At 40.1% G+C, this 26878-nt stretch overlaps 1 protein-coding gene across 2 annotated transcripts in view; it reads left to right on the top strand.

Moving 5' to 3' along the window:
* The window catches only part of LOC126293365 (uncharacterized), a 57161-nt gene extending 49781 nt beyond the window's left edge, over positions 1-7380 (top strand). Inside the window, exons 10-11 of one of the 2 annotated variants that reach the window (XR_007552283.1) lie at positions 5800-6690; positions 6736-7380. Coding sequence is in view for 1 of the 2 variants with exons in the window: in XM_049986567.1 (XP_049842524.1) it covers positions 5800-5926 (127 nt within the window). In the remaining variant the exon portion in view is untranslated. Of the gene's footprint in view, positions 1-5799 lie in introns of both variants that reach the window. The other variant, XM_049986567.1, reaches the window with a different exon arrangement.
* The last annotated feature ends 19498 nt before the right edge of the window (positions 7381-26878 follow it).

The following is a 26878-nucleotide window of genomic DNA, read 5'->3' as shown; positions in this document are numbered from 1 at the left end:
CAGGAGTGCATACATCGTATTTGTTCTACACAAGTATCACACATTATTACTCTTGCGTTTTGTTTTGGAAGTTTTGATTCGAATTCCTTTGTTTACCAGTTTTTTGTTTTCATTTCTATGAGAGGTATATGTGGCATCTTGTGTGCTCTCACTCTTCATCTCATTTACTTGTGATTGGAGTATATTCTTAAAACATGACTCATATTCTGCAACCAGTGTATAGTATGACAGTTTCCAAGACTACAGGAAGAGAACACACACGTAATCATTAAACCGTGCAGTAGAGCTTAGATGCTGCTTATGGTTGCCACATCAGGGAAGGGTGGGACGTTTACCATTTACCATTTGTAATTTTGGTTCCAGGGCTCCCTAAATGGGTTAGACTATGTCTGTCCTAACTACTAACTGATACAAAGACCTAACTGCAAGATGAGATCTACAGGTAGCACATTTCTCAACACTTTATCGCAGTAGACTGTGCGGAAAATGTTTCAAAGATATCTTTTGCAGTGTATGTTAACTCTGCTGCAATCTTAAAGGTTTTCAGTTTTCGATTCTGAATTACACATTTAATGCTCATTGCATGTATTCAATCTGATGCTTTTCAATATGTGTGATAAAATAATGGTGTTACTTTTAGTAACAGGTCCTGTGCTGTGTTTGGCTGACAGAAGCAAACTAAGTGCCGAATTTGAATTGAAATGTATGCGAAGATAATGTGCCTTATTTTGTTATTTTTTGTACTCATGCTTTTGTATAATGAAATGTGCAGATTGGTACACCACATTAAAGATCTGTCCAAAACACATTATTTGTAGTATCGTTTGTTGAAATAGTCTCCGGAAAAGTGGCATACGTAGCAAGCTATTACCATACAGGTATATTGCTCTGTTGGAATTACGTGTACCCTTACCTGGATCTGTACTGTTTATAGTTCTCAGTTGTTCAGGTATGGTCTGGATGCACTAACTTACCTCACTTTTACCCTGAACCCATATTCCAAATATTTGTCTGATACACAGCACACTCTATTCATATTTTTCTATTCTGGCTCCCAATATGTACACTTATTTGTGAGAAAATGAAATTCTCAAGAACTCTGGTACAATACATTCAGGAGAAGAAACTTGCTAATAATGCATTTCATCTCCCAAATACTGTCAATGAGTGAGGAAATTCTCAGCAAGTAGCAACTAAAGGTAACAGGACATGTTTCACATGCATCTTTTATGAAACTCTGTTTAGATGGTCCTACTTGTGTGAACATATGGTAGTGCCTTCCGAGACATTTACAAACTTTACATTCCTTCTCTACAGCAGATAGAATTCCCAATTGATATTGTCGTTTCTATTGAATTTATTCCAAACCATTGTGACATGGTTGTGCAGCAGCCTTATAATGTGATTAATATTGAAAAACACTCCCGGCGAACATGTTTCTCAGTGGATTTTTAAACCATCTTCTATGGTTTGCTTCCTGTTAGGTTACAATTTAACCTAATAATTCCATAACACAGCCCCCCCCCCCCCCTCTCTCTCTCTCTCTCTCTCTCTCTCTCTCTCTCTCTCTCTCTCTCTCTCTCTCTCTCTCTCTCTCTCTCTGTCTGTCTGTCTGTCTGTCTGTCTGTCTGTCTGTGTGTGCGTGTGTGTGTGTGTGTGTTTCTTTCTTGCCAGCTCTCTTCCAGCTTCAGTCTTCCATACTGGTGATATCTTCTACAGGGTTGAGTAAAACGTGGGTATATAGAAAAAAACTCGGAGGATAAAATTTTTTTGGGCATTTTTTCATGTTTGTAATGAAGCAGCTAAATTTAAAGTTCCATGATTAAGTTATTCACAAGTCTAACCCATTCTAGTACTTCTTTAGTGCCTCATTTCATGCCCTGCCAGCACTGCATCCATTGAGAGAATCTTCTGCAGAAAAGATAATTTACATGTAAAAGTTAGTTTTGTTGATTACTAGCTTAGCATCTGCCACTTCACTCTGACTGTGTGCTCTGCACAGATTTTTGAAAATTGAATTTTTATGTTCACAAATTGCAGTAACTTCTAAACTTCTCATGCTAATTAAGGCCATAGAAGCATGGTCTTTCCCAAATATACTTCTTACCAAAATGTGAATCTTGTAGCTGGAGTCAAAAATGGGCGTTAATCATGCCTTTTGCATTCTTGTGGAGACATTTCATCCCTAAAACACATTTTTTATATATAACTGAAAAGTGAAATACCACTTTTCAGAGTGTTAGCTTTAAAAATTTTTTTAATACAACAAAATATTTTCTTACACGTTTTCATCTCTCATTTCATACCCTTAGGGGTTGAATTTCCAAAAACAATGTAACAGCTATTTTTTTTTTCTAATGGAGAAGCCAAATTGCAGTTTTAAGATTTAGCTTTAAAATATGTTCATCATGAAATATTTGCATAAAAAATTTCATTCCCTATTTCACCACATTATCATTTTAATTTCAAAAACACTAACACAGATTTTTATAAAAAAAAGTCTGTAACCAAGAAGACAAATACCAATTTTCATATCTGTAGCTTCAAAAATACTTCTTTAGAGCTAGCTTCGAAATTGACTTAATAGCTAATATTTTCAAAAAAACCTTTTCTTCCATGATGAGTCATTCAGGGCATTGCCTTTTATATGTATGATACATATATTGTAGTTTAGAGAGAAACCTTCAAATCATTTGGATAAAGATGTATAAGTAATAGCTAGATTCCTTACAGTCTGATGCAGGATACAAACTCTATCTGTGCAAAATAGCTCAGTGCAAGCAAATTGTCAAAGGATAGAAAACCCAGAATGGAACGTGGGCAATATGAAAGGAGATAGTGCTGCTCACCACACACGACAGGCATCGAGTGGCTGGCAAACGATGGTTGCTGGGAGGAGTGTTGCCAGCTTTCCATGGGAACTACTGGTGGAAACCATAGTATGATTAAAAATTACGTGTTAGTTGACACTTCTGGCTTTGTAGCTGCTTTCCTGAAATTTGAGTGCTCAATGTCACACCCACACCATCCACTGTTGCCAAACTGCCACAGCAGTTGGTTCACTTCCAAGTGCTTGTCTGGCTGTCTTTCTTGATGATGTTTTCAGATCCCAACACACACACACACACACACACACACACACACACACACACACACACACACGTTTGATTTGATTCACAACACAAACCAGACACTGCTGGAGTCTTCCAAACAAGGCGCAATTCAGCGTCACGTACACAGTTATTATAATCCCAGAGATGAGCTTACGTTAGATAAGCTTCGCATGGCATTGCATGAAGCTGAATTTTTGAAGACTGCACTTAATCGCTGCAACTGGGTAACCAGAGTCAGTAGAGGTGTAGCTCAGTGTGCAAGGTTGTATCTTTAAATCTTGTTAAATACAGCAAATTCTTTTCTTTTCCTGAATCTAATCAAAGGACTTTATTATTTTAGTCATTTAATTGGTTCAGATGTATTTTATTATTTCCAATTCTTTGCCTCATCATTTTCATAGTTACTTGCTATCATTCATTTTTAATTGAAATATGCTTGTGCTGTCTATAACCTGCAACTGAGTGCCAAACAGGACTGCTCATCTGTTGGTAATACAGCAGCTGATGTAGGCAGTGAGAGGATAGTTTCAGATAATCAGTCATAGAGAGAACTTACAATTTGCTTTTAGCAGTGAAATTGAAGTTTTTCGGTCTTAGTTTGCTTCTAGAGGTTAGCTGTAATAGCCTTGAAAAAAGTGATCGTGATTTTACTTCTGCTGTAGATTGCTGACTGTCACTTTCTTGGCTAGATTGCAAATCACTGGGTTGTGTTTAGTTTAGGACAGAAGTTTAAATTCAGGGCTGTAAAATGATTCTGCTGACGTAGTTAAGTTGTTGTTGTAGTCTTCAGTCCTGAGACTGGATTGATGCAGCTCTCCATGCTACTCTATCCTGTGCAAGCTTCAGCATCTCCCAGTACTTACTGCAACCTACATCCCTCTGCATCTCTTTAGTGTATTCATCTCTTGGTCTCCCTGTACGATTTTCACCCTCCATGCTGCCTTCCAATACCAAATTGGTGACCCTTTGATGCTTCAGAACATATCCTACCAACCGATCCCTTCTTCTATTCAAGTTATGCCACAAACTCCTCCCAGTTTCTGTTCAGTGCCTCCTCATTTGTTACATGATCTACCCATCTAATCTTCAGCATTCTTCTGTAGCACCACATTGCGAAAGCTTCTATTCTCTTCTTGTCTAAACTATTTATCGTCCTTGTTTCACTTCCATACGTGGCTACACTCCATAGAAATACTTTCAGAAATGACTTCCTGACACCTAAATCTATACTCGATGTTAACAAATTTCTCTTCTTGAGAAACGCTTTCCTTGCCTTTGCCAGTCTACATTTTATATCCTCTCTACTTCGACCATCATCAGTTACTTTGCTCCCCAAATAGCAAAACTCCTTAACTACTAAAAGTGTCTCATTTCCTAATCTAATTCCCTCAGCATCACCCGACTTAATTCGACTACATTCCATTATCCTTGGTTTGCTCTCAGCCTCATGATGCCAATTGAGGAGCTACTCGACCAACTAGTAGCGGCTCCGGTCATAGAAAACGATCATAACGACCGGGAGAGCGGTGCGCAATGAAAACGATCATAACGACCGGGAGAGCGGTGCGCTGACCACACGCCCCTCCCATCCCAACATCAGATGAGGATGATACGGCGGTCGGATGATCCCAATGGGCCACTTGTAGCCTGAAGACCTGCCATCTAGTTTCTGTACAAATTGTAAATAGCCTTTGCCCCCTGTACTTTACCCCTACCACCTTCAGAATTTGAAAGAGAGTATTCCAGCCAACATTGTCAAAAGCTTTCTCTAAGTCTACAAATGCTAGAAATGTAGGCTTGCCTTTCCTTAATCTATTTTCCAAGATAAGTCATAGGGTCAGCATTGCCTCACGTGTTCCAACATTTCTACAGAATCCAAACTGACCTATCCCGAGTTAAATTGTGGGTAGCCTAAAGTCGGCTGTTGACAGATCATCTCCAATTGCTGTCTTATCTCATGCCAACCGCTTCAGACATTGCTCTGCATTACACAATAACAGCATCCAAGAAGTGTCCCCGCCATGTGTCCGTGCCACTTGTAACAGAACGGTAGCCGGCAACCGATGTGGCAAATTGTAGAGGCAAGTGACAGACGTCAACTATTGAGGAATTGTGATCGGACCATAGTTTTCTGTAGAGTACTGACAACAAAGAGGTACTGTGTACATGTGGAAAGCAGGTGCACCAAGACAATTGCAACTGTCAGCGATCTCATCTCACGATTCCACTGTCATTGGTTGCTTTGAAATTTGGTCAGTTTTCCTCACCAAACATGAATATGCATCCATCTTAAGTTTTTATTTATTTATACTTGTTCTTCATTATAGGAAGTAGGTAGTGTTTAGACTTAATGAACATGTTAATCTACTGACAGTCTGTTTGAAACAGTAGATGAATGTTATCAGTTTATTTAATATGGGATTCCCTTTCTAGTGAACTGACTATCCAATAAGAAATTCATGTACATGTAAGTTACTGCCTAATCTTATTTGTCTTTATTGTTACACGTGTAGCTGGATATCAGTGTCAGAAGTCACTTTCTGCCAGTGATGTCCTCTGATTCTATGCTTGTAGTTCTTTGCTGCTTTTATCATTTACATCAAGTGCTTGTTGCAGTGGGTAATCAACACAAAAAGCACTTTAGTTGCTGAAAGTACCTATTTTGATAACTATTTCTGTTTTTTAGGTGGCAACAACCGTTTGAGACAGGTGTTCCAGAAGATATGATTGTAAATGGAAAGAACATATTGCAGCATACAGCTCACTGGGATCGGGTAACAGCTTTCTTGGAAAGAAAGCAAATGAAGGAATAAGTTGTGGGAAATCATATTTGAAAATTATGATTTACAAATTTATTTATATGTAATTTTTGTTAAGTATTAAAACAATATGAAGTTACGTTCCTCTGTTAACTTGCAAGATCCTGGTTGAGTTATAGCTTTTTATACGTTTAATCAGTGCAATATGTAAATTAAAATAAACTACTTTCTTCATATACTACTACATAGTAATGGTCTTTGCAATGCACCGATGCACAGCTGTGATTTTATATATGTAAATATCTAAGTACGTAGCATTGCCTGTGTATGCAACCCCCCACCCCGTTATGATCCCACCCCTCTTCGTCTGTCGCCTTCACCCCATCCTTGTCTGCCCCCCTCTCTTCCCTCTGTGGTACATTCAGCAGCAAATGTGAATACTGTCTGCTAAATGTGTCGGGAATAGAGTTAGTAACAAAGTAGTAATCAATTTAAACATTATGCCTGATGTGACAGTTTAACTGCACGAACTGCAAGTATGTAGTACACAATAACTTTTTTTGCCTCATAATTTTGTCAGGTCTGCAAGTCAGAAAAAGTTGAGTAATTGTTTGAAATTAAGTATAAAGTTTGTTGCAAGTCACTAAGGACTCCCGTTGTCAAGTACTGGATAGCTACACATTATGCAACAAATAGTTTGGAAGTACGAATTAAACGCATCGAAGATTGTATAAGCACTGTATTTGTTTCTTTCAATGTTATTGAGTAGCAAAAATTGATTAACATAAGCATTTTCACAAATGTGATGAAGTTCAAAAGTGGAAGAGTAAATACTACCCCTAATTCGCATAAGATTCTTAAAGTCAATAAGTATTTTGTACTATAAACTTTGTAAATAAGGCTTGCCTGTCCTCAGGATTCGAGCTATCTTATTATCAAGTTTTATGAAATCTGTTCAGCTATTTAGTTATAGTAAATTTAAACATCATGTATGATGTGACTGTTTCTCCATCTCACTGTGTATGGCATTTTACTCCTGAACTGTAATAGGTAGGTGGCTCTTACCCATACAGCAATTGTTGGCTGACAGTAAGGGATGTGTGTACCAAATTTGGTTGAAACTGATCCAGTGGTTTAGGAAATGTGGAATATACATATGTGTATACATAAGTTTTTATAATATGGATGGATTATTTGAAGTTTAAAACTTTAGAGGTTGTAACACGCCCCCCCCCCCCCCCATCAAATAAATTGATAGGCTCAGCAGAACAAAACTTTGAAACTATCTGTAATAGTTTCACTAAAATTCTGGTGTAAGAGCTGAAGTGCTAAGCCATTTGATTTCCACAACTGTATTAAAGAAAATTTCAACTGACCATTGTTGTTTTTCTGATTACTGTGAGATATGAAAAAAAATCAGTATCCTGATACCTTGTGATATTGAGACTTTCTAATGTAATGAAACAACTGTTTAGGATAAACATGAATACAAAAGTAGCACTGGTCAATTTTTTCAATGCGGCTTTCTTTATCTCTCTCTCTCTCTCTCTCTCTCTCTCTCTCTCTCTCTCCATAACAAATAAGTATAATCACTATCTCTCAGAATTTGTAATATTAATACGAAAGTTACAGAATTTCTCAGCTTGAAAATAAAAGTTACAATAAAAATTCTTGTTGTCTCGTTCTCACTGCAGGCATGTACCATGGAATGCAAGAAGGGGACGTTGTTTGGTGGCTGGTATCCTCTTCTATTACACAAACTGCCCGCAAGTATTAGTTGGATTCTTTACTCATAAGAATAGGAAATTAGTTAACTCAAGATAGTCCAGGTGTTGTGGTACAGGCTCTCCATAATAGTCCACGTTAGCCTCACTCCTGGTGAAGTACAAATCCGCTATGTACACTGCTCTGGTCACTAGGTAGAGGCTGAGCTAATTGTGACTGTGACTCCCCTGGGCTGTGACAGTTGGCTCGGTGACTCACTGGATGATAGACTGGAACTGACCGACTGGGGCACGGCGATGATCTAAATACTGGTGGCGCGTTTCTTGCACGTCTGTCTTTGGCCTCTATCAATCGATCTCCCAACCTCTGCTACCTGGTGTGTCGGTGACAGCATACGCCAGCACAAAAATAAAAACCGATAATGTTTGAAATACAAAAATTTTTATACTATAAGAACGGAAAACTTCCTTAATATTACAGCACATTTTGATGTTATAAATTGGACTACATTTTAACACTTTGTTGACCTTCCTTGTACAATTAATATGAAAAACTAGTTTTTGTTGACACGGAGAGAACCAGAAAAGCTAAAATGAAGAGTTGAAACATATTTTCTATTGACTAGAAAAATAAAGTCGTAGTTTTTCTTAGACATTTCTGGTGGTATTTTGGAGGCTTGCACAACTTTCCATTAACAAATGATTTTCTATTTTGCGGCAGATTATATTTTTGTATTTCATGACTATCTTCTCAGTTTACTCTTCCTTTCACGGTTTGACTCGCATTTTCTTTCTGTAGACTTCTCCTTGGAATATTTTGACGGCTTGATAATCTTTACTGTAAAAAATGTTTACAGTAACTTGAAGTGGTCTTCATGAATCGTGAACTGTTTTACATTTTCAATAGGATTTTTTAAGATCTCTGTTCATCATGAAATGCTTCTCTAGTTTACTAAAAAGGTTTAATCAATGAAATCGTATAATAATGCGAAGATGTCATGAAATTGTGGATTTTTCTTCATGCTTGTAATCTACTGAACACTGGTGTGAATCGTATTGTTGTTATTTCTGCACCACTTGTTAGCAGCAGACACAGTGGCTGCACCAAAGGCTGAGACAGCCTGGAGTTTTACAATTATTTATTGAACTTTCTTTACAATTTCTCCCTCATCGTCGCTGCCCGGCCCTGCGGATCCCTCCGCCTGGCTGCTGCTGTGTAGATTCTCTGACAATGCGCGCACCGCTGATAGCACTCGGGAGCCTCAGGCCACCAGTGCTCCGCTGAAGCCAGGATGCGCTGTGGTTGAGATGAATTCGGCACCCCAGTACGGGCACGCCCACGGAGCCGCGTCGCCGTGAGGCCAGCTGCCGAGGCCTGCTGCATTGGCGGCTGGGAAGCCGTCAGTCGCGATGTCCACGAGGTCCCGTCATGGACGGACCATGCCCCGTGGGGCCGGGTTGCTGTGAAGTCTGAGCGTCAGTCCCCGGCGACGCCTGTGACCAAGACCGCGCTGCGGCCGGTCCTGCTGGAAGTTCTCACTGTAGTCAGTCAGCTGTGGTGCCGACTGAACTCGGGCCGATCTCCAGAGCTGAAGTTGACATCTGGCGGCGAACGTATGACTCCTGTGAGCTGGAACAGACTTCCAGAATCATCACCTACGAAGATTGAACATTCAGACATGGACCACGTCCGTCCTCAGATCCTAACTGCTTCCTAGTGACTTCTGCCTGTTGCTGCCTGTGCTCCACTATTTATATCTGGCAGGAGGACGTTTTTTACCCTCAGTGGTAGGTTTTTGTTATTACTCCCACAGTATATTGCAGCATAACTTAGCGTGCTGGCCTCACTTCCCCTCATTCAGCACTCTCCAGGCTTCACTCGGCACTCGGTCTGTGTGCGTCCTTGCGTCAGCCTGCTACTGTCAGCAAGGCTATCTGTGCTTGCCTACTTTGCAATGCCTCGGTCACCGGCGTGCCTTTGTTTTGCCATTCTCCACTGCCTGAAGCAACGCTTACTACATGTGGCTGCGACACTTCCTCCTCCTAAAAATTAAATTCGTCCCCGAGTTTACCCAATACGTTAACTCTAGTTCTATCCTATATTCTACTTCTTCCCTATATACGTCCAGGTTGCCCTGACTCATGCCCTACTGGCAATCCATTCTACAGGAATGTCATGGAGCGGTCTTGCATTAACATGCTGAACCTTCCATTTTAATAAGACCTATACCACACCGATAAATACAATCAACACGGTAATAGTAGTGGTTGAAATACCAATGGTCACTATGCTAAGTTTCCGCCTGGTATTGTACTACTCCAGATGCCTTATTAATTGCTGCATTGAAATTTGACCTTTCTCCGAATCTACTAGGTTATCTATTGTTTTCAATAGTGTAGCATCCAAAGTGTTGTTAATATATGTCAAATTTTCTCCTAGAGCAATGCTGAATGATGCATCTGGCCAGTAGAATGTCAGATGAGTATTTGTAACCTTGGTGACTCCTGTGACTGTCGCTAGTAAGTTGAAACGATCCCATACTATTTCACAATTTGTCCCTTTGATTAGCAAACCACTGTCCCGTAATTCCATCTCCGTGGTTGCTTTCCAATTCCCATTGTTACAACACTTGGCTGATATCCTCTCCATAGCGAATACTACCAATGCCTCCTAACTTGCTGAAAATGTGGCGTAGGCTTCACTATTACTCTCGGACACTCCAAAGCTTCTGCTTCTGCCCTAAATAACTGGATCTCACATGACCCCTTGCCCTTGAAAATAACCCGTGAGGGACAAATGGAAACTGACTCCATTAGACATCTACTCAACTCTAAACTTGACATAGTAGCATGAGTATCCCCCTCCTTAGAAATTAATAAAACCTCCTGTGTCCTGAACTGTATGCCTTTCCCGATGCGCTCCCATCTGACCAGATAAGGATGCACTGGTAACAGTGATACTGTCTCCCCAAACTAGTTACTGGAAATCTAATCTCTATATACATATTAACTAGATCCGTTGTTACCTTAATCCTAGATATCTGATAAAGTCGCATACTCTCTTCAATTATCGGCACTACGTGCTCTACCCCCTCTGCGTGCTTCAGACTCCGTCTGAATTTTTCTGGTTACATCGTCACACTCACCTGCTCGTGCAACGTGTGATGTATTGCCTCTTGCAATTCATCCATCCTCACTCGTGCATCACCAATGCTGTTAACCAGTTCCCGCAGCAATTTAGCCATTTCCAGCGTCCTTTCCACTATATCAAATTGCGTTTGTTCCTGTTCCAGATCCGTATTCATTAATTTCTGTGTTTGTTCTGTATATGCTCATAACCCTGAAGCCATCCCACGTACCATGCATGTCACATTCAACAACTCTGTACCTAATCCATGTATCTCTGTTGTGTGCATATCCACTAACTTCCCAATGCTTTCCTCCCTGTCACGAATAACTGTCCAAGAATTGTTCAGCATATCCTGTACCTGGTCAGCTTGTCAGCTGCCAGAGGACTACGCCCCATACTATTCACTTGTTACCCCATCCTGCGTCACCTACAGCATGGAGAGAGAGAAGGAAAAATCTCCCATCACTACCCCTTAATACCAATAAAATAACCGTAGTCTGTGCACAAAAATAATACACACATGATAATTACTGCTAACTACACATCCTTCGAACGCAACATATGCTTAATACACGATTTACTATCTGCTTCTGGCGCTTCTTTTCGCTTTCTGCCAGAAGTAGTACATATACTCAGATCTACTACCCCCTGGAACGGCTTAACTCTACTAACATGAACCACCATTGTCTTGGTAGCCAATTATAATTTTGCATTGACATGTGATGTCATTTTCACTACCTGGTATGGTCCCTGGAACTTGTTTGTGAACTTCTTCCTTCTCCCTTTTGGAACATATGGATTAGCTAGTAGCACCCATTGGCCTAATCTGTACTGTGGTAACTTCCTCGTTGTACCTCCCATCTGTTCTTCTCTTTCCAATGTTTTCGTGTTAGCCCGTCTAACTATCTGCCATACTTCCGTAATGGTTTTCGCAAATTGCCTTGCATGCTCGCCGTCTGCTGCCAGCCTTGGACGAAGCATGTGAAAAGGTGATGCCATCTTCTGCCCATACACCACTTCGTATGGCGACAATCCTGTCGACGTATGTACCTTACTATTATATGCACTGCTTACGAATTGCAAGTACACATCCCAGTCGGTGTGTTGACTATTTACATAGTGATTCAACATCTTAGTGATCGTGCAATGCACTCTCTCCATTCGTCTGTTTGCTCGCGGATGGAATGGACTAGTCCGTAGTTTCTTTACCTTAAGTGACTTGCACAGTTGCTTCATCAGATCATACGTAAAATTAGTACCTTGATCCGAGATTGAGGTATCCCATACATGAGTAACCAATTATTAACTAAAGCTTGTGCCTCCGTACTTGCTTTTTGATATGGTAATGTGACCATGACTAAATACCTAGAAAAGGGGTCAATAACTGTTAACACATACTCATTCCCTGCTGCACTCCTATTAAATGGGCCTAATACGTAAATTCTGATTTGTTGGAAAGGTCTGTCTGCCTCTGGTAATCTTTGAAGCTGAATCTTTTGATGGCTCAAGTCTGTACACTGTGCGCATGGCACACAATTGCTGACGTGCTTGTCCACATCTTGACGTCATGTCTTCCACCAAAACTTCTCCGCTATCTGCCTATCCGTAGCTCTTCTCCCGCCGTGTCCTGAAAGAAAGTGATCATGTGCCTGTTGCAAAACTTCAGATCTTAACACTGCTGGTACAAAGATGCGCGGGCCGCATTTCGTCGACCTGCAAAGTAACCCGTCCTGTACTAGGAACTGGTTACTTTCTGAACAATTGGCAGTCACTATCCACAGCTTGTGCCCTTTTCCACTCATCTTAAGTCACCCCTGTTACTTGTAATACTGCTACTTTCCTGCTCAATGCGTCAGCATTGGCATGTTTCACACCTGGCTTGTGTATTACCTTATTATCGAACTCACTGAGTTTCAGCACCCATCTCACTAGCCTACTCGCTGGGTTTTTCAGACCTAATAACCATTTCAGAGCTGAATGATCCGTTACAGCCTTAAACATTCTACCATACAGACAACATCGAAAGTACGAAATCCCTTATATTACTGCTAACAATTCCTTCTCCGACGTGGAGCAATTTTGCTCCGGCTTGTTAAGTTGACGAGACTTTAACGCAATCGGATGTTCTTTGCCATCAATATCTTGCCCAAGTATAACCCCAAGTGCATGATCAGATGCGTCATATTGTAGTATAAACTCCTTCAAAAAGTCTGGAAACTTCAAAACTGGATCTGATGTCAGTACCAATTTCAACTCTTGAAATGCTTTCTGACACTCTGACGGCCACTGGAAGGTAACATCTTTTCTTAGCAACTTAGTAAGTGACCCCGCTATTTCTGTGAATCACTGTACGAATTTTCGATAATAGCTTGTGAGACCAATATACGATTGCAGTTGTTTAACCGTTCGCGGAACCGGAAAATCTCATATGAGATGAGGATCTGTCAGTACCCCGTCCTGACTGATAATATGCCCAAGATAATTTACTTGTGCTTGCGCAAAATGGCATTTGTCCAAACTTAATGTTATCCCTGCTGCCTCTAATCTTTCAAACACCTCCCCTAACCATTCCACATGCTGCTCTATATCTCTTGAAAAAATTGTCATCCAGATACACCATGCATTTTTTCGATTTCAACCCGTGAAGGACTCATCCAACCACCTCTGAAATGTTGCTGGGCGTTTTTTAGTCCAAACGGCATTCTTTTATATTTGAAGTGACCACAATGCTTCGTAAATGCTGTTTCTGGCCAGTCCTCTGGACATACTTCAATCTGGTGATAACCGCTTCGCAAATCCATAGTGGAGAAAAATTTAGACTGCCCTAGGTTGTCTAACGTAACTTCTGTGATATTTGGAATTGGAAATACGTTCGTCACTGTCCGTCCATTCAAATTCCTGTAATCACAACAAAAGTGAAATTTTTTCGATTTGTCCGGTGTCTTGTTCACAACTAGGACCACGCTACTAGACCAAAGACTATTACTGTGCTGGATTATCCCATCTTCCAGTTGTTGCTCTATTAATTGCTCTATTACTGGTTGTAATTGTCTCAGTAGTGTGTGTGGCTTACGATACACCAGAGCGTGATTCCCTGTCAGAATGCGATGCTGTGTTATCGGTGTAGCGGGTAATGTACTCTGTGCTTCAAACAATGCTTTATACTTCAGTAATAATGTTTCCATACCTGAACAATGAAGTAAATGAAGCAGGCAAAAAGGAATACAAACGTCTCAAAAATGAGAGAGACAGGAAGTGCAAAATGACTAAGCAGGGATGGCTAGAGGACAAATGTAAGGATGTAGAGGCTTATCTCACTAGGGGTAAGATAGATACTGCCTACAGGAAAATTAAAGAGACCTCTGGAGAGAAGAGAACCACTTGTATGAACATCAAGAGCTCAGATGGAAACCCAGTTCTAAGCAAAGAAGGGAAAGCAGAAAGATGGAAGGAGTATATAGAGGTTCTATACAAGGCCGATGTACTTGAGGACAATATTATGGAAATGGAAGAGGATGTAGATGAAGATGAAATGGGAGATACGATACTGCGTGAAGAGTTTGAAAGACCTAAGTCGAAACAAGGCCCCGGAAGTAGACAATATTCCATTGGAACTACTGACGGCCTTGGGAGAGCCAGTCCTGACAAAACTCGACCATCTAGTGAGCAAGATGTAAGAGACAGGCGAAATACCCTCAGACTTCAAGAAGAATATAATAATTCCAATCCCAAAGAAAGCAGGTGTTGACAGATGTGAAAATTACCCAACTATCAGTTTAATAAGTCACAGCTGCAAAAATACTAACATCAGTTCTTTACAGACGAATGGAAAAACTGGTAGAAGACGACCTCGGGTTTGGATTGCGCAGAAATGTTGGAACACGTGAGGCAATACTGACCCTATGACTTATCTTAGAAAATATATTAAGGAAAGGAAACCTACAGTTCTAGCATTTGTAGACTTAGAGGAAGCTATTGACAATGTTGACTGGAATACTCTCTTTCAAATTCTAAAGGTGGCAGAGGTAAAATACAGGGAGCAAAAGGCTATTTACAATTTGTACAGAAACCAGATGGCAGTTATAAAAGTCAAGGGGCATGAAAGGGAAGCAGTGGTTGGGAAGGGAGTGAAACATGGTTGTAGCCTGTCCCTGATGTTATTCAATCTGTATATTGAGCAAGTAGTGAAGGAAACAAAAGAAAAGTTCGAAGTAGGTATTAAAACCCATGGAGAAGAAATAAAAAGTTTGAGGTTCGCCGATGACATTGTAATTCTGTCAGAGACAGCAAAGGACTTGGAAGAGCAGTTGAACGGAATAGACAGTGTCTTGAAAGGAGGATATAAGATGAACATCAACAAAAGCAAAACGAGAATAATGGAATGTAGTCGAATTAAGTCTGGTGATGCTGAGGGAATTAGATTAGGAGATGAGACATTTAAAGTAGTAAAGGAGTTTTGCTATTTGATGATGGTCGAAGTAGAGAGGATATAAAATGTAGACTGCCAATGGCAAGGAAAGCATTTCTGAAGAAGAGAAATTTGTTAACATTGAATATAGATTTAAGTGTCAGGAAGTCATTTCTGAAAGTATTTGTATGGAATGTAGCCGTGTATGGAAGTGAAACATGATCGATAAATAGTTTGGACAAGAAGAGAATAGAAGCTTTCGAAATGTGGTGCTACAAAAGAATGCTGAAGATTAGATGGGTAGATCACGTAACTAATGAGGAGGTATTGAACAGAAACGGGGAGAAGAGGCGTTTGTGGCACAACTTGACAAGAAGAAGGGACCGGTTGGTAGGACATGTTGTGAGGCATCAATGGCTCACAAATTTAGCGCTGGAGGGCAGAGTGGAGGGTAAAAATCGTAGAGGGAGACCAAGAGATGAATACACTAAGCAGATTCAGAAGGATGTAGCTTGCAGTAAGTACTGGGAGATGAAGAAGCTTGCACAGGATAGAGTAGCATGGAGAGCTGCATCAAACCAGTCTCAGGACTGAAGATAACAATAACAACAACAACACCCGAACAATCATTTCCTCTCAAATGATTTACCTTGTCACGAAGTGCAGACGTGCTGACGGTTTGCTTTACATCATATTCCAGTCTCTGTCTATCTATGTCCTCTTCATCCATTAACTCTACCGTGGCTATTGCTAATCCCTTTGGCAGTTCGACATCATTCCGACCAAAGTTATCTAAACTCACCGGAACCATAAACTGCCCATTTGTGTCCATTACCAGTGATACACCCCTACGAATAAAGCAATGCTTTTCGTCTAAAACCTCATTACTCAGTAGTGGCTCTACCAAGAATAACCCCTGCTGTGGCACATTGACATCCGCCGGTACCCAAATCAACTTCCCTGTACTTGTTCATACTATGTCAGTCGAAATCACCTTTAATGCACTTGTACGCAGTTGGTATCACCTTAGCTATCGGTGCACCTTACAACTCTGAAACATTGGCAACGGTTGCACCCATTGAGAACAATTTGCCATTGAGTTCCAGCGTACGTTGTGAAAGGTCAATTTTGGCGTGACGTTTAATCAGAAAGTCCAACCCAAGTATCGCTGAAAATCCCTGTCCCGCAATTAACACCACCTCCATTTGCTCCCAGAACCACACATTCTCTGTCTTAAACTTGAGCTGTGCTGTCCCTAGTGCAACCAAATTTTTATCACCTACTGCGCGCAATCTGTATCTCGGAACTTCCAATCCTTTCTTGCCCACGAGATCCACACTGACAACTGATACATGTGCTCCAGTATCCACTAAAACTCTTCGCCACTTATCTTTTATCCAAACCATCAAACTACAATCCGTCTCTTCGTGCACTCTGAGTACCTCTTTTTATTGGGAATGCCCCCTGACGGCAGGAACACTCCTTTTCTCGTTTAGCAGTTTTTTACCTCCTGTATCATTAATCCGTTTTTCGCTTTACACTGCCGTGCCTTATGCTCTATTTTCTGACAATTGAAACACTGCGGTTCCCGACATTGTCCCTTAAAATGACGTTGCTTCCCACAACGGTAACACTCTCTGGAAGATGAAAAAAATTTCTTGCCATTGCGACTTCTAGTGGCACTATCCACTTCCTGCAAATGTGTAGCTTTGCGCAATGCTGCTGCTTAGTCACTTTGATTTTCCATCCGTATCCGGCGAGACACCTCGCAAAAATGTGTCTAAAGCTCTTTTCTCTGATTCTTTCAATAGAACTTCATTTGCACTCGCATCTTGTGTTAACTCATACGTGTGCGAATTCGTTCTCCTAATTCTGTCTGAAAATTCTTCTAGCATTTCACCCGTTTTTTGCATCATCCTCCCCAATTTTTCTCTAAAAAATCTTGCACTGTTTTGTTTCCTAAACCTTTGCAATAATCCCTCAGCCAACTCTGTGAACGTAGTAGCACCCTTTAACCCTTCGTGGTATGCCACATAAGTCTTTGCATCACCTACTTACTGTAACCTTGCCATTTGCAAACACATTTCATCTGACCAGCCACACAGTCCAGCCGTACTACGTATGTCACCAATGAAAACATTCACGTCCTCTGATGTTTTACCCGAGAAGGAAGGTATCAAATTAGCTGCTGAACAATCTGCCACACCGGAAAATACAGTACCCTTGCATTCTACACTATCTCTTTCTGAGCCTGATTATTTTGCAACAATTGTTGCTCCATCCTCTTCATGTGCTGCTTTTGCAAATTATTTTCTTGAATTTGTTTCTTAACTAGCTCTGTCAATGCGACTACGGCGTCACTTGTCCCGGTTGCACGTGTGTCTGGCATTTTCCGTGTGGTATACCTCACCTCACAAAAATAAAATTGTATTAGCCGGAAGCAAGTTAATTCCTAGCACGTCTAATGGCAAGCCATCTAGTCTTTACCACATTGCCCCATTACATGACCATAGGAGCCACACACATCACAAGTCCTTGGTACAAATTTATGGCAAGCAGCGATGTGACCTGTTAATCCACACACTACATATTTAGATGGTACTAAGTTAACATGACTATCATTCCCACAAAACTACGATAAGTCTACAGGGCTGCTAAACCTTTCAAATGACTCTCTCACATCCCTTAATGTTACCCTCGACATGTCTAGCTACACAGAAAACATAGAGAGAAGGCAGTTGCCGGACTCACCCTATTCGGTGTTTCTCGGTTCCTCGGCACGGTGCTAGTCAGCACTTCTTAAGACTTCTGCACCTTGTTAGCTGCATCAAAGACTGAGACGGTGTTGAGTTTTACAATTATTTATGGAACTTTCTTTACAATTTCTCCCTCATCGTTGCTGCCCAGCCCTGCAGGTCCCTCTGCCTGGCTGCTGCTGTGTAGATTCTCCAACAATGTGCGCAACGCGCGCCGCTGATAGCGCTCGGGAGCATCAGGCCACCAGTGCTCCCCTGAAGCCAGGATGCCCTGTGGTTGAGATGAAGTCGCCGTGAGGTCAGCTGCCGACGCCAGCTGCACCGGCGGCTGGGAAGCCGTCAGTCGCGATGTCCTCGGTCCCGTCATGGATGGACCATGCGCCGTGGGGCCGGGTTGCCGTCTGGGCGTCAGTCCCTGGCGGCACCTGTGACCGAGACCGCGCTGCGGCCGGTCCTGCTGGAAGTTCTCACTGCAGTCAGTCATCTGTGGTGCCGACCGAACTTGGGCCGACCTCCAGAGCTGAAGTTGACATCTGGTGGCGAACGGATGACTCCTGTGAGCTGGAACAAACTTCCGGAATTGTCACCTACAAAGATTGAACATTCGGACATGGACCACGTCTGTCCTCAGATCTGAACTGCTTCCTAGTGGCTTCTGTCTGTTGCTGCCTGTGCTCCACTATTTATATCTGTCAGGAGGATGTTTTTTACCCTCAGTGGTAGGTTTTTGTTATTACTCCCACAGTAATTGCAGCATAACTTAGCGTGCTGGCCTCACTTCCCCTCACTCGGCACTCTCCGGGCTTCGCTTGGCACTCGGTCTGTGTGCGTCCTTGCGTCAGCCTGTTGGTAGACTGCTGCTGTCAGCAAGGCTATCTGTGTTTGCCTACTTTGCAATGCCTCGGTCGCCGGTGTGCCTCTGTTTTGCCATTCTCCACTGCGTGAAGCAACACTTACTACATGTGGCCGCAACAATATATTGCTTCCCGACTTCATCTCCATTTCATTCGGCAGATGTACTAATCTCCATTTCTTGTAAACTCTTTCATGAAGTATTTAATTTTTTATAGGATAGGAATGGTATGAGTAAAATAAAGTCTACAGAATTTCCTTTGTGTGATTTGGCAATCTTTACAATCAACTTGTAAGTGGGTTTTGAAGTTTCCCTTCACTGCCACCTCCCAAGTGCCACATACACCAAGTTCCTTGTTTCATTCTATAGTCAAATATTGTGATATTGTAAGAAATAGAAAATTGTTACATCCCCTTTATATTAGGAAGTGCTGCTTGTAAATCGCACATATAAACGATCAGATTGGTGGCTGGATTCAACTATCACATTCTTTATTACTTTTTCAAGGTTCTTCTGCAATTGGTGTGTGATACTCGTTGCTCTGGATGCTACTTAATGTTGATCAGAATTTACGTAAGCCATGCAAAAGTCACATGAATCTGTGTTGGCCACAAAAAGGTCTATTGAATTCAAAGTTTAATAATTTTGAAAATGTAGAGAGACTAGCATAGTCTCTATAGATAATTGCAATAGTTCTTCCTCCTATAAACTTGAGGGACTTCTGTGTTAGTAGATAACGATTCTCAATGCGTGGGACTGATTTAGTAGGTGTGTGCATGTAATTTTTAGCATTGCTGCCAACTGAGGAAGGATTATCTTGTTTTAGTATCAAAGCTGACATGTAATAAAGTTTTCAGACACTCAGTTGTCTATTCTTTCAAAAATATAAACAGGGGTTATCCTTTCTGTCTTTCTTGGGTTACTTCTATTGATGTTTTATTTCAACACTAGGGCCTAAGATATATTCATGTTTGCTTAGACAAACCCTCTTTCTTCCAGTAATTAGAAACTATCGATCTCCTGTTGTCTTCTGTAAACAATTTTGAATACAGTTTTACATGGTGGTGTAATACTTCTTACATACAAGAATTCTTGATCTGAAATATTTAATTAACTTTATATATGCTTATGTTTGGAAGGATGGTTTTCTTGTTCCCTTAAGTGTTTACATAATATTTGGCAGCCCAGTTTTTGTCATCATTGGCACTAGTTGGAACAAAAAGTTGATCACAATCCATGTGACAGTTCTCTTTCAATAGTTGATCCACAGAAGTAAAAGAAACGTGCATTTTGTACTTTCCAGTGGAATCTTGATAGGAGCTCAGTGGTTGTAGTCTGCTGTGCATCCTTTTGTCACCATGGCCTCCAAATGAATCATTATTCTTCTGCTGTTGATATATTGGTACATTGAAAGTTGAAATCAGGATCTCCTATTTTGTAATTGCTGTTAAAGACTTCTTGGATACTGTTGTTTGGTTGGAAGTGTTCTTGTGTTTTAGCATTTGTCAGTGATATGGGAGAAATTGTTTTCTCTAAAGAATAGACTTCTGCTCAGTTACAAATTGCAAGTACTGAGCATATTCATAATTGAATAGCAGACAAAATTCCCACCTATCAACCTGCGTATTAAAAGCAAGCATGCTTAACAAAGCTTTTAATGTTTTCATCTTTTTCTTTCATGCTAAGCAGTCAATCTGGTTCTTGATGGTCCACAGTGTTTTGCCCTTGGGAATTAAAACCATTTTTCAGCCTCTTTCTGTGAGGCGTGATATTGTTGATAGGTGTTTTAATGTCTAAAAATCTGAAAAAAGAAAAATGAAAGCAACCTTTCTGTGCGGCATATGACATACTTCTGCCTTCCAATTGTAGACAAAAGTTCAAATGGTGTCACAGCAAGATTATTTGTTGTATCTAACAGCACTGGGATCACAGTAGTTCACTATGATGACAAAGAAGGTTGAAACATGACGTGTATGTGTACAGTTTGGTGCAAATTGCATTATTATCTGAGCTTTGGATCATGAAATTTCAATTTCTATTCAGCACAGGAATCAAAATTTTCTATAGCATGATATGTCCAAAGGCATCCATTAGGTCAAACAAATGGGTCCAAAGGAACAACTAAGGAGATGGTCTTAAGTAGTTTACTTCTGTCATGTCCGGTCTCATTCCTTGGAGCATTGTTCAGAGTTCACTTCAGGTAGTCTTGTACTCTCGCCTTGATCTCGCTTGACTGGTTTTGCTCTTTTTGTATACTCACTCATTCCATTTCAATTTTTTAAATTATGTACTTATACAAAAAATTAACTTATCTGAAATACGTTTATATTTTTCTGGAAACATGAAGAGAATTCTACGCATCTGTCATTTTGATGGACTGCAAAACAACATTTATCAAAAGAAAAGCTGTTGTTGAGCAATTAAACGAGCAGCCAGTGCTTTTTATTTCATACATTCTTTAGTTTGTTTGATTTGGCGACTAGTTTTTAAGATAACTTTAATAATTTTTTAACTGTAATGTAAAAATGCTTACATAAAACTTGCAATTTTCACATTTTTTTCTAAAAATGAAACAGGACACTTAGTGAGGCTCCAGTTTTTTAAGCTGAGCCAACGTAATTTACTACCTTTAATTCAGTAACTAGGTGTAAAATGTTACAAACATTAAACTTTGAAGAATCTAGGCGCTTCAGTCTGTAACCACACTGCTGCCACAGTCACAGGTTCGAATCCTGTCTCGGGCATGGATGTGTGTGATGTCCTTAGGTTAGTTAGGTTTAAGTAGTTCAAAGTGTTATAAAAAAGGAAAAAAAATATGTATTATTACTTCGTATTTTCATGAAGTATGTTTTGTGTATATAGGATCTCCTTTAAGTTCGTTTTTCTAGTTAAGTGCCAAATCTGTACCCTAAAGAAATATACCGTTTTAAATGAAACTGTATTGTTCAGACTTATTAATTTACTACACGTTATGGGCACAGGCTACGTGAAACTGAACAAAAGTTTTTTTCTTTTTTTTTCCCAAGTTTAATTCAATTCAGTGTGTGCTGTTGAATCTAGCTGTACGGTAAGAATATGGCTACAAACGGAAACTATAAAGTGATTATCGATAAACTCGTAATGTCTGAAGATGGGCAAAATGGAAATGGCATATCTCTATGGTACTCCGTTCATATGAACTGGAAGACGTTATTACCGGCACGCGCGAAGCCGCGGTGCTACCGCGGAAACAAACAAGTGAACAGAAGACAGCGTACGCAGAATGGCAAAAGAATGACGCGAAAGCGGCAATTTTGATAGCAAGTGCGCTAAGCAAACCAGTAGCTGAACATGTATGGCGTGCAGAAACGCTAAAGAAATATGAGACAAACTACAAGCAAGATTTAAACATAGTAGCACGCAATTCTTGAACATCTTAATTGAAACATTCTTCCGTGTCAAACGTGACGAAGCATAAGATATTAGCTCACATGTTGCTAAGCTACAAAAGTTATTTGTAGATTTAAATGATGAATCAACGAAACATGAAGAGAATACGTTGTCTGAAAGAATATTAAATGGTCGAATTTTATCTATGCTGGGAAAGGAATAAGATAATTTTAAAGATCTCTGAGATCCAATACCGGCTGAAAACCAGAATTAGAAATTACTTATTGACAAACTTTGTGGTATTGAACTGCGTGAACAAAGTACAATGGATGTAACTGCATTGGTTGGGTATAACTCATGAAAAAAGATGTCAAAAGAGCGAGCAAAACAAAAATTTCCGTGTAATCAATGTAAACTACTAGGACACTGGGCAGCGGAGTGTTCACAGAACCCTCGTGACTGCATTAACGAGCGGCAAGCAGAGAAGGTGAGTAAAAATGGTTTACTTCGTGTGCAATGGGTGCGTCTACTGTAAATTATATTGACGTATGTAAATGGTATTGTGATAGTGGTGATACGAAGCATATCACGCCGAATAAACAATACTTCGTCTTGTACAGCGAATTTGATGTTCCTGAAGTGGTTTCATTAGGAATACAAGGTACTAACATGCATGCACTGGGTAAAGGCACAGTTTACACCGAAATAAGACGAAACAATGAATGGTATAGTGCCAGGTTGGAAAATGTTTTGTATGCGCCCGATGCAAGCGCTCATTTGTTCTCTCCCAGAGCAGCTGCAGGTAACGGCTACAGTATAACATTCGATTATAAAAGTGTTACGATCAAAAAAATAAATCAGCGGCGTCGTCATGACAGGCTATGTGGTCTGTACGTGTGGAATATGCGTGTTGTCAGACCAGAAAATAGTGATCAAGTAAATAGAACGACATCTAAAACACTGCAAATGTATCATGAAATAAAATAAGCAACACATCAAGAACATCTTGAAGAAACTTAACATCAGTGTTAAAGGCTGTAATGATGAATTTTGTGACGGTTGTGCATTAGGAAAGATGCATAGAATACCATTCAAACAACGAACAAACCGCTCCACAATTACTGGTGAAGTAATTCACGCAGATGTTAATGGACCAATGAGTACAGAGTCGTTTGGAGGAGCTCGATATTATGTACATTTTAAAGACGATTTCAGCAAATTTTGTCGAATTTTCTTTCTTAAGCACAAACATGAAGTGTACGATATGCTTCAGCAGTTTTTAAATGATGCACAAACGAGAGGACATGTTGTTAAACAATTTCGATGTGATGGAGACAAGGAATTTAACATCAACATGATTATGATAGGTATTAAAATCCATGGAGAAGAAATAAAAACTTTGAGGTTCGCCCGATGACATTGTAATTCTGTCAGAGACAGCAAATGACTTGGAAGAGCAGTTGAACGGAATGGACAGTGTCTTGAAAGGGGGATATAAGATGAACATCAACAAAAGCAAAACGAGAATAATGGAATGTAGTCGAATTAAGTAAGGTGATGTTGAGGGAATTAGATTAGGAAATGAGACACTTAAAGTAGTAAACGAGTTCTGCTATTTGGGGACCAAAATAACTGATGATGGTCGAAGTAGAGGATGTAAAATGTAGAGTGGCAATGGCAAGGAAAGCGTTTCGGAAGAAGAGAAATTTAACATCGAGTATAGATTTAAGTGTCAGGAAGTCGTTTCTGAAAGTGTTTGTATGGAGTGTAGTCATGTATGGAAGTGAAACATGGACTATAAATGGGTTAGACAAGAAGAGAATAGAAGCTTTCGAAATGTGGTGCTACAGAAGAATGCTGAAGATTTGATGGGTAGATCACATAACTAATGAGGAAGTATTGAATAGGATTGGGGAAAAGAGAAAGTTTGTGGTACAACTTGACCAGAAGAAGAGATCGGTTGGTAGGACATGTTCTGAGGCATCAAGGGATCACAAATTTAGTATTGGAGGGCAGCGTAGAGGGTAAAAATCGTAGAGGGAGACCAAGAGACGAATAAACTAAGCAGATTCAGAAGGATGTAGGCTGCAGTAGGTACTGGGAGATGATGAGGCTTGCACAGGATAGAGTAGCATGGAGAGCTGCATCAAACCAGTCTCAGGACTGAAGAAAACAACAACAACAATATGATTAAGAAATTACTCATAGATAACGGAATAGAATTACTGATTCTTCCGCCGTATACTCCTGAACAAAACGGTGTGGCTGAACGTGAAAACAGAAAAATTGTTGAAGCCGCACGTTCGATACTAAACACAAGTAAGCTATCATGAGGACTGTGGGCAGAAGCATGCAATACAGCAGTCTATATTTTGAATTGTACTGGAAGGTCTTCGGTTCCAGACAAATTTCCAGATGAGCTGTGGTACAATCGATCAGTGGGAAAACTTGATCATCTCAGACCTTTTGGCACAGGTTGCTGTGTTCATATAAGCAAACAATTCTGTTCAAAATTTGATGACAAGGCTGTTTTTGGACAACTAGTTGGGTATGTCAATGACAAAGATGGTTTTAGGGTCTGGGTTCCTTCCAAAAGGAAAGTTTCTTGAGTCTTGATATAAAATTTAAACCAGACATTGTGTGTAGCTTCTACAGTGATCACATTACCTTAAACATTCCTCGGTAGTCTGCTTCTGGAGGAAGTCAAAGTGAAGAATACCTCAACAGACTTTAATCTGGTGGAAGTCAGGAATCAGATGACAATAACAAAAAATCAGCAGAATTTCTGAAAGCCAAAGCATCTGAATCCTCTAACGTAGATGAACAGAAGACTACGAAGAAAACCTGCCTGGATAGAAAGTGCTGAGTTCTTAATGTTTTCAAAACCTACTGCTGGCGAAAAAAAAAGATCCAAACCGGTTTTCTGATGTATTACAGTCGAACGAGAAAGAAAATTGGATGCAAGCTATCAATGAAGAACTCGAATCACTAAAGAGAAATAATACTTGGCTGTTAGTTGAACATCCTATGAATGCCAAAGTATTACAAAACCGTTGGGTTCTACGTCGAAAAGTTTCAGCTGATGGAAACACTCGCTTCAAAGCGCGATTAGTTGCTAAAGGATATATTCAGCAAGCAGGAATAGATTATGAAGATACACTTAGTCCTGTTGCACGTTATGACACCATTAGTTTCGCTAGCGGTAGCTGCTTCAAAAAAAAAAAGAAAAGAAAAAACTGGTGTTGAAACAATTGGATGTGAAGACGGCATTTTAGAAACGGAATATTTAAAGATGAAGTATACATGGAACAACCAGAAGGCTTTGAAGATAGTACGCATCGAGTGTGTCTCCTGGGATGGAGTCTCTATGGACTAAAACAAACACCACGCTGCTGGAACAAACGGTTTATGGGCGTTATGGACAAAGCAGGTTTTCAGAATAGTGCTGCAGATCCTTGTTTGTTTTATCGTAAATGCAATGAGCAAGACTTTATGTAGCTATTTATGTTGATGATGGCCTAATTGTTGAAAGAGACGAAGAAGAAATAACAGCATTTCTGACCACTTTGCAATGTGAATTTGATGTAACATTGGGGACTCTTGAGTTTTCTTGGCATAAAAATAAAACAAAATGAAAATGGAGCAATTATGATAAGTCAAGAAAAGTACACGAAAGAAATACCGGAAAGATTTCGAATGGCAGAATCTAACATGAATTCAACTCCCATTGGATATGAAGAAAATGATCAGAATGAAACAGAAGCGATTTCGCCCTCTGTTCCCTACAGCAAGGCAATTGGATGTCTCATGTATCTCTCAATAGCCAACTCGTCCAGACATAAGTTTTGCCGTCAATAAAGCTGCTAGAGCTATGAGAAAACCAACTGCTTCAGACTGGAACCGAGTTAAACGCATATTTCGGTATCTGAAAGGTACATTAAATTATGGCATTATCTATGATAGAGAAGAAAATCTGAGAATTTACAGTGATGCTGATTTTGCCACAATACCAGTTGTTGAACGTCTTGTCTGTCTAGGGCAAAGTACCATTGAGCGGCAATATCATGGACAAGTCAGTTGCAGAACGTAGTGGCTACATCTACAACTGAAGCAGAAATCATTTCAGCAAGTGAAGGAGCCAAAGACTTAATTTGGTTACGTCATTTACTAAGTGACTTCGTTGAAATGCCGGAACAACCTTCAAAACTTTATATTGACAATTCCAGGGCATTAAAATAAGCAAAGAAACCCTGAATATCATCGTCTGTCGAAACACAGAGGTCTGACACTTCTATGTCCGTGAAAGATTTCTGAATGGTGAAATTTTGGTAGAACATATAGATGGAAAAAAATAGTTACCTGATCTGCTGACAAAGCCACTTGAGCGAGTTCTATTTAAATTGCTGCGTGCAGAGATTGGTGTGAGGGAAGTAAAACAGTAACTCTTTGTTTTCATATGACTGTTTTATTTATCCTTTTGGAGGAAGTGTTGTAAAAAAGGACAATTGTTTTTAAACGTTCAATGTAGTATTCCTTGGTATTTTCATGAAGTATGTTTTGTGTATATAGGATCTCCTTGAAGTTAGTTTTTCCATTTAAGTGCCAAATCTGTATCCTAAAGAAATATACCATTTTAAATTGAACTGTATTGTTCAGACTTAATAATTTACAACACTAAGTCTAGGGGACTGATGACCTCAGATGGTAATTCCCATAGTGCTTAGAGCGATTTAAACCATTTTGAGAAGAATCTGCCTGAAGGAAGT

This window comes from Schistocerca gregaria, chromosome 10, assembly GCF_023897955.1.
Source record: "Schistocerca gregaria isolate iqSchGreg1 chromosome 10, iqSchGreg1.2, whole genome shotgun sequence".
NCBI classification, from domain to species: Eukaryota; Metazoa; Arthropoda; class Insecta; order Orthoptera; family Acrididae; genus Schistocerca; species Schistocerca gregaria.
The sequence above is the reverse complement of the archived record's forward strand: the minus strand, read 5'-3'. Positions and strand labels throughout refer to the sequence as shown.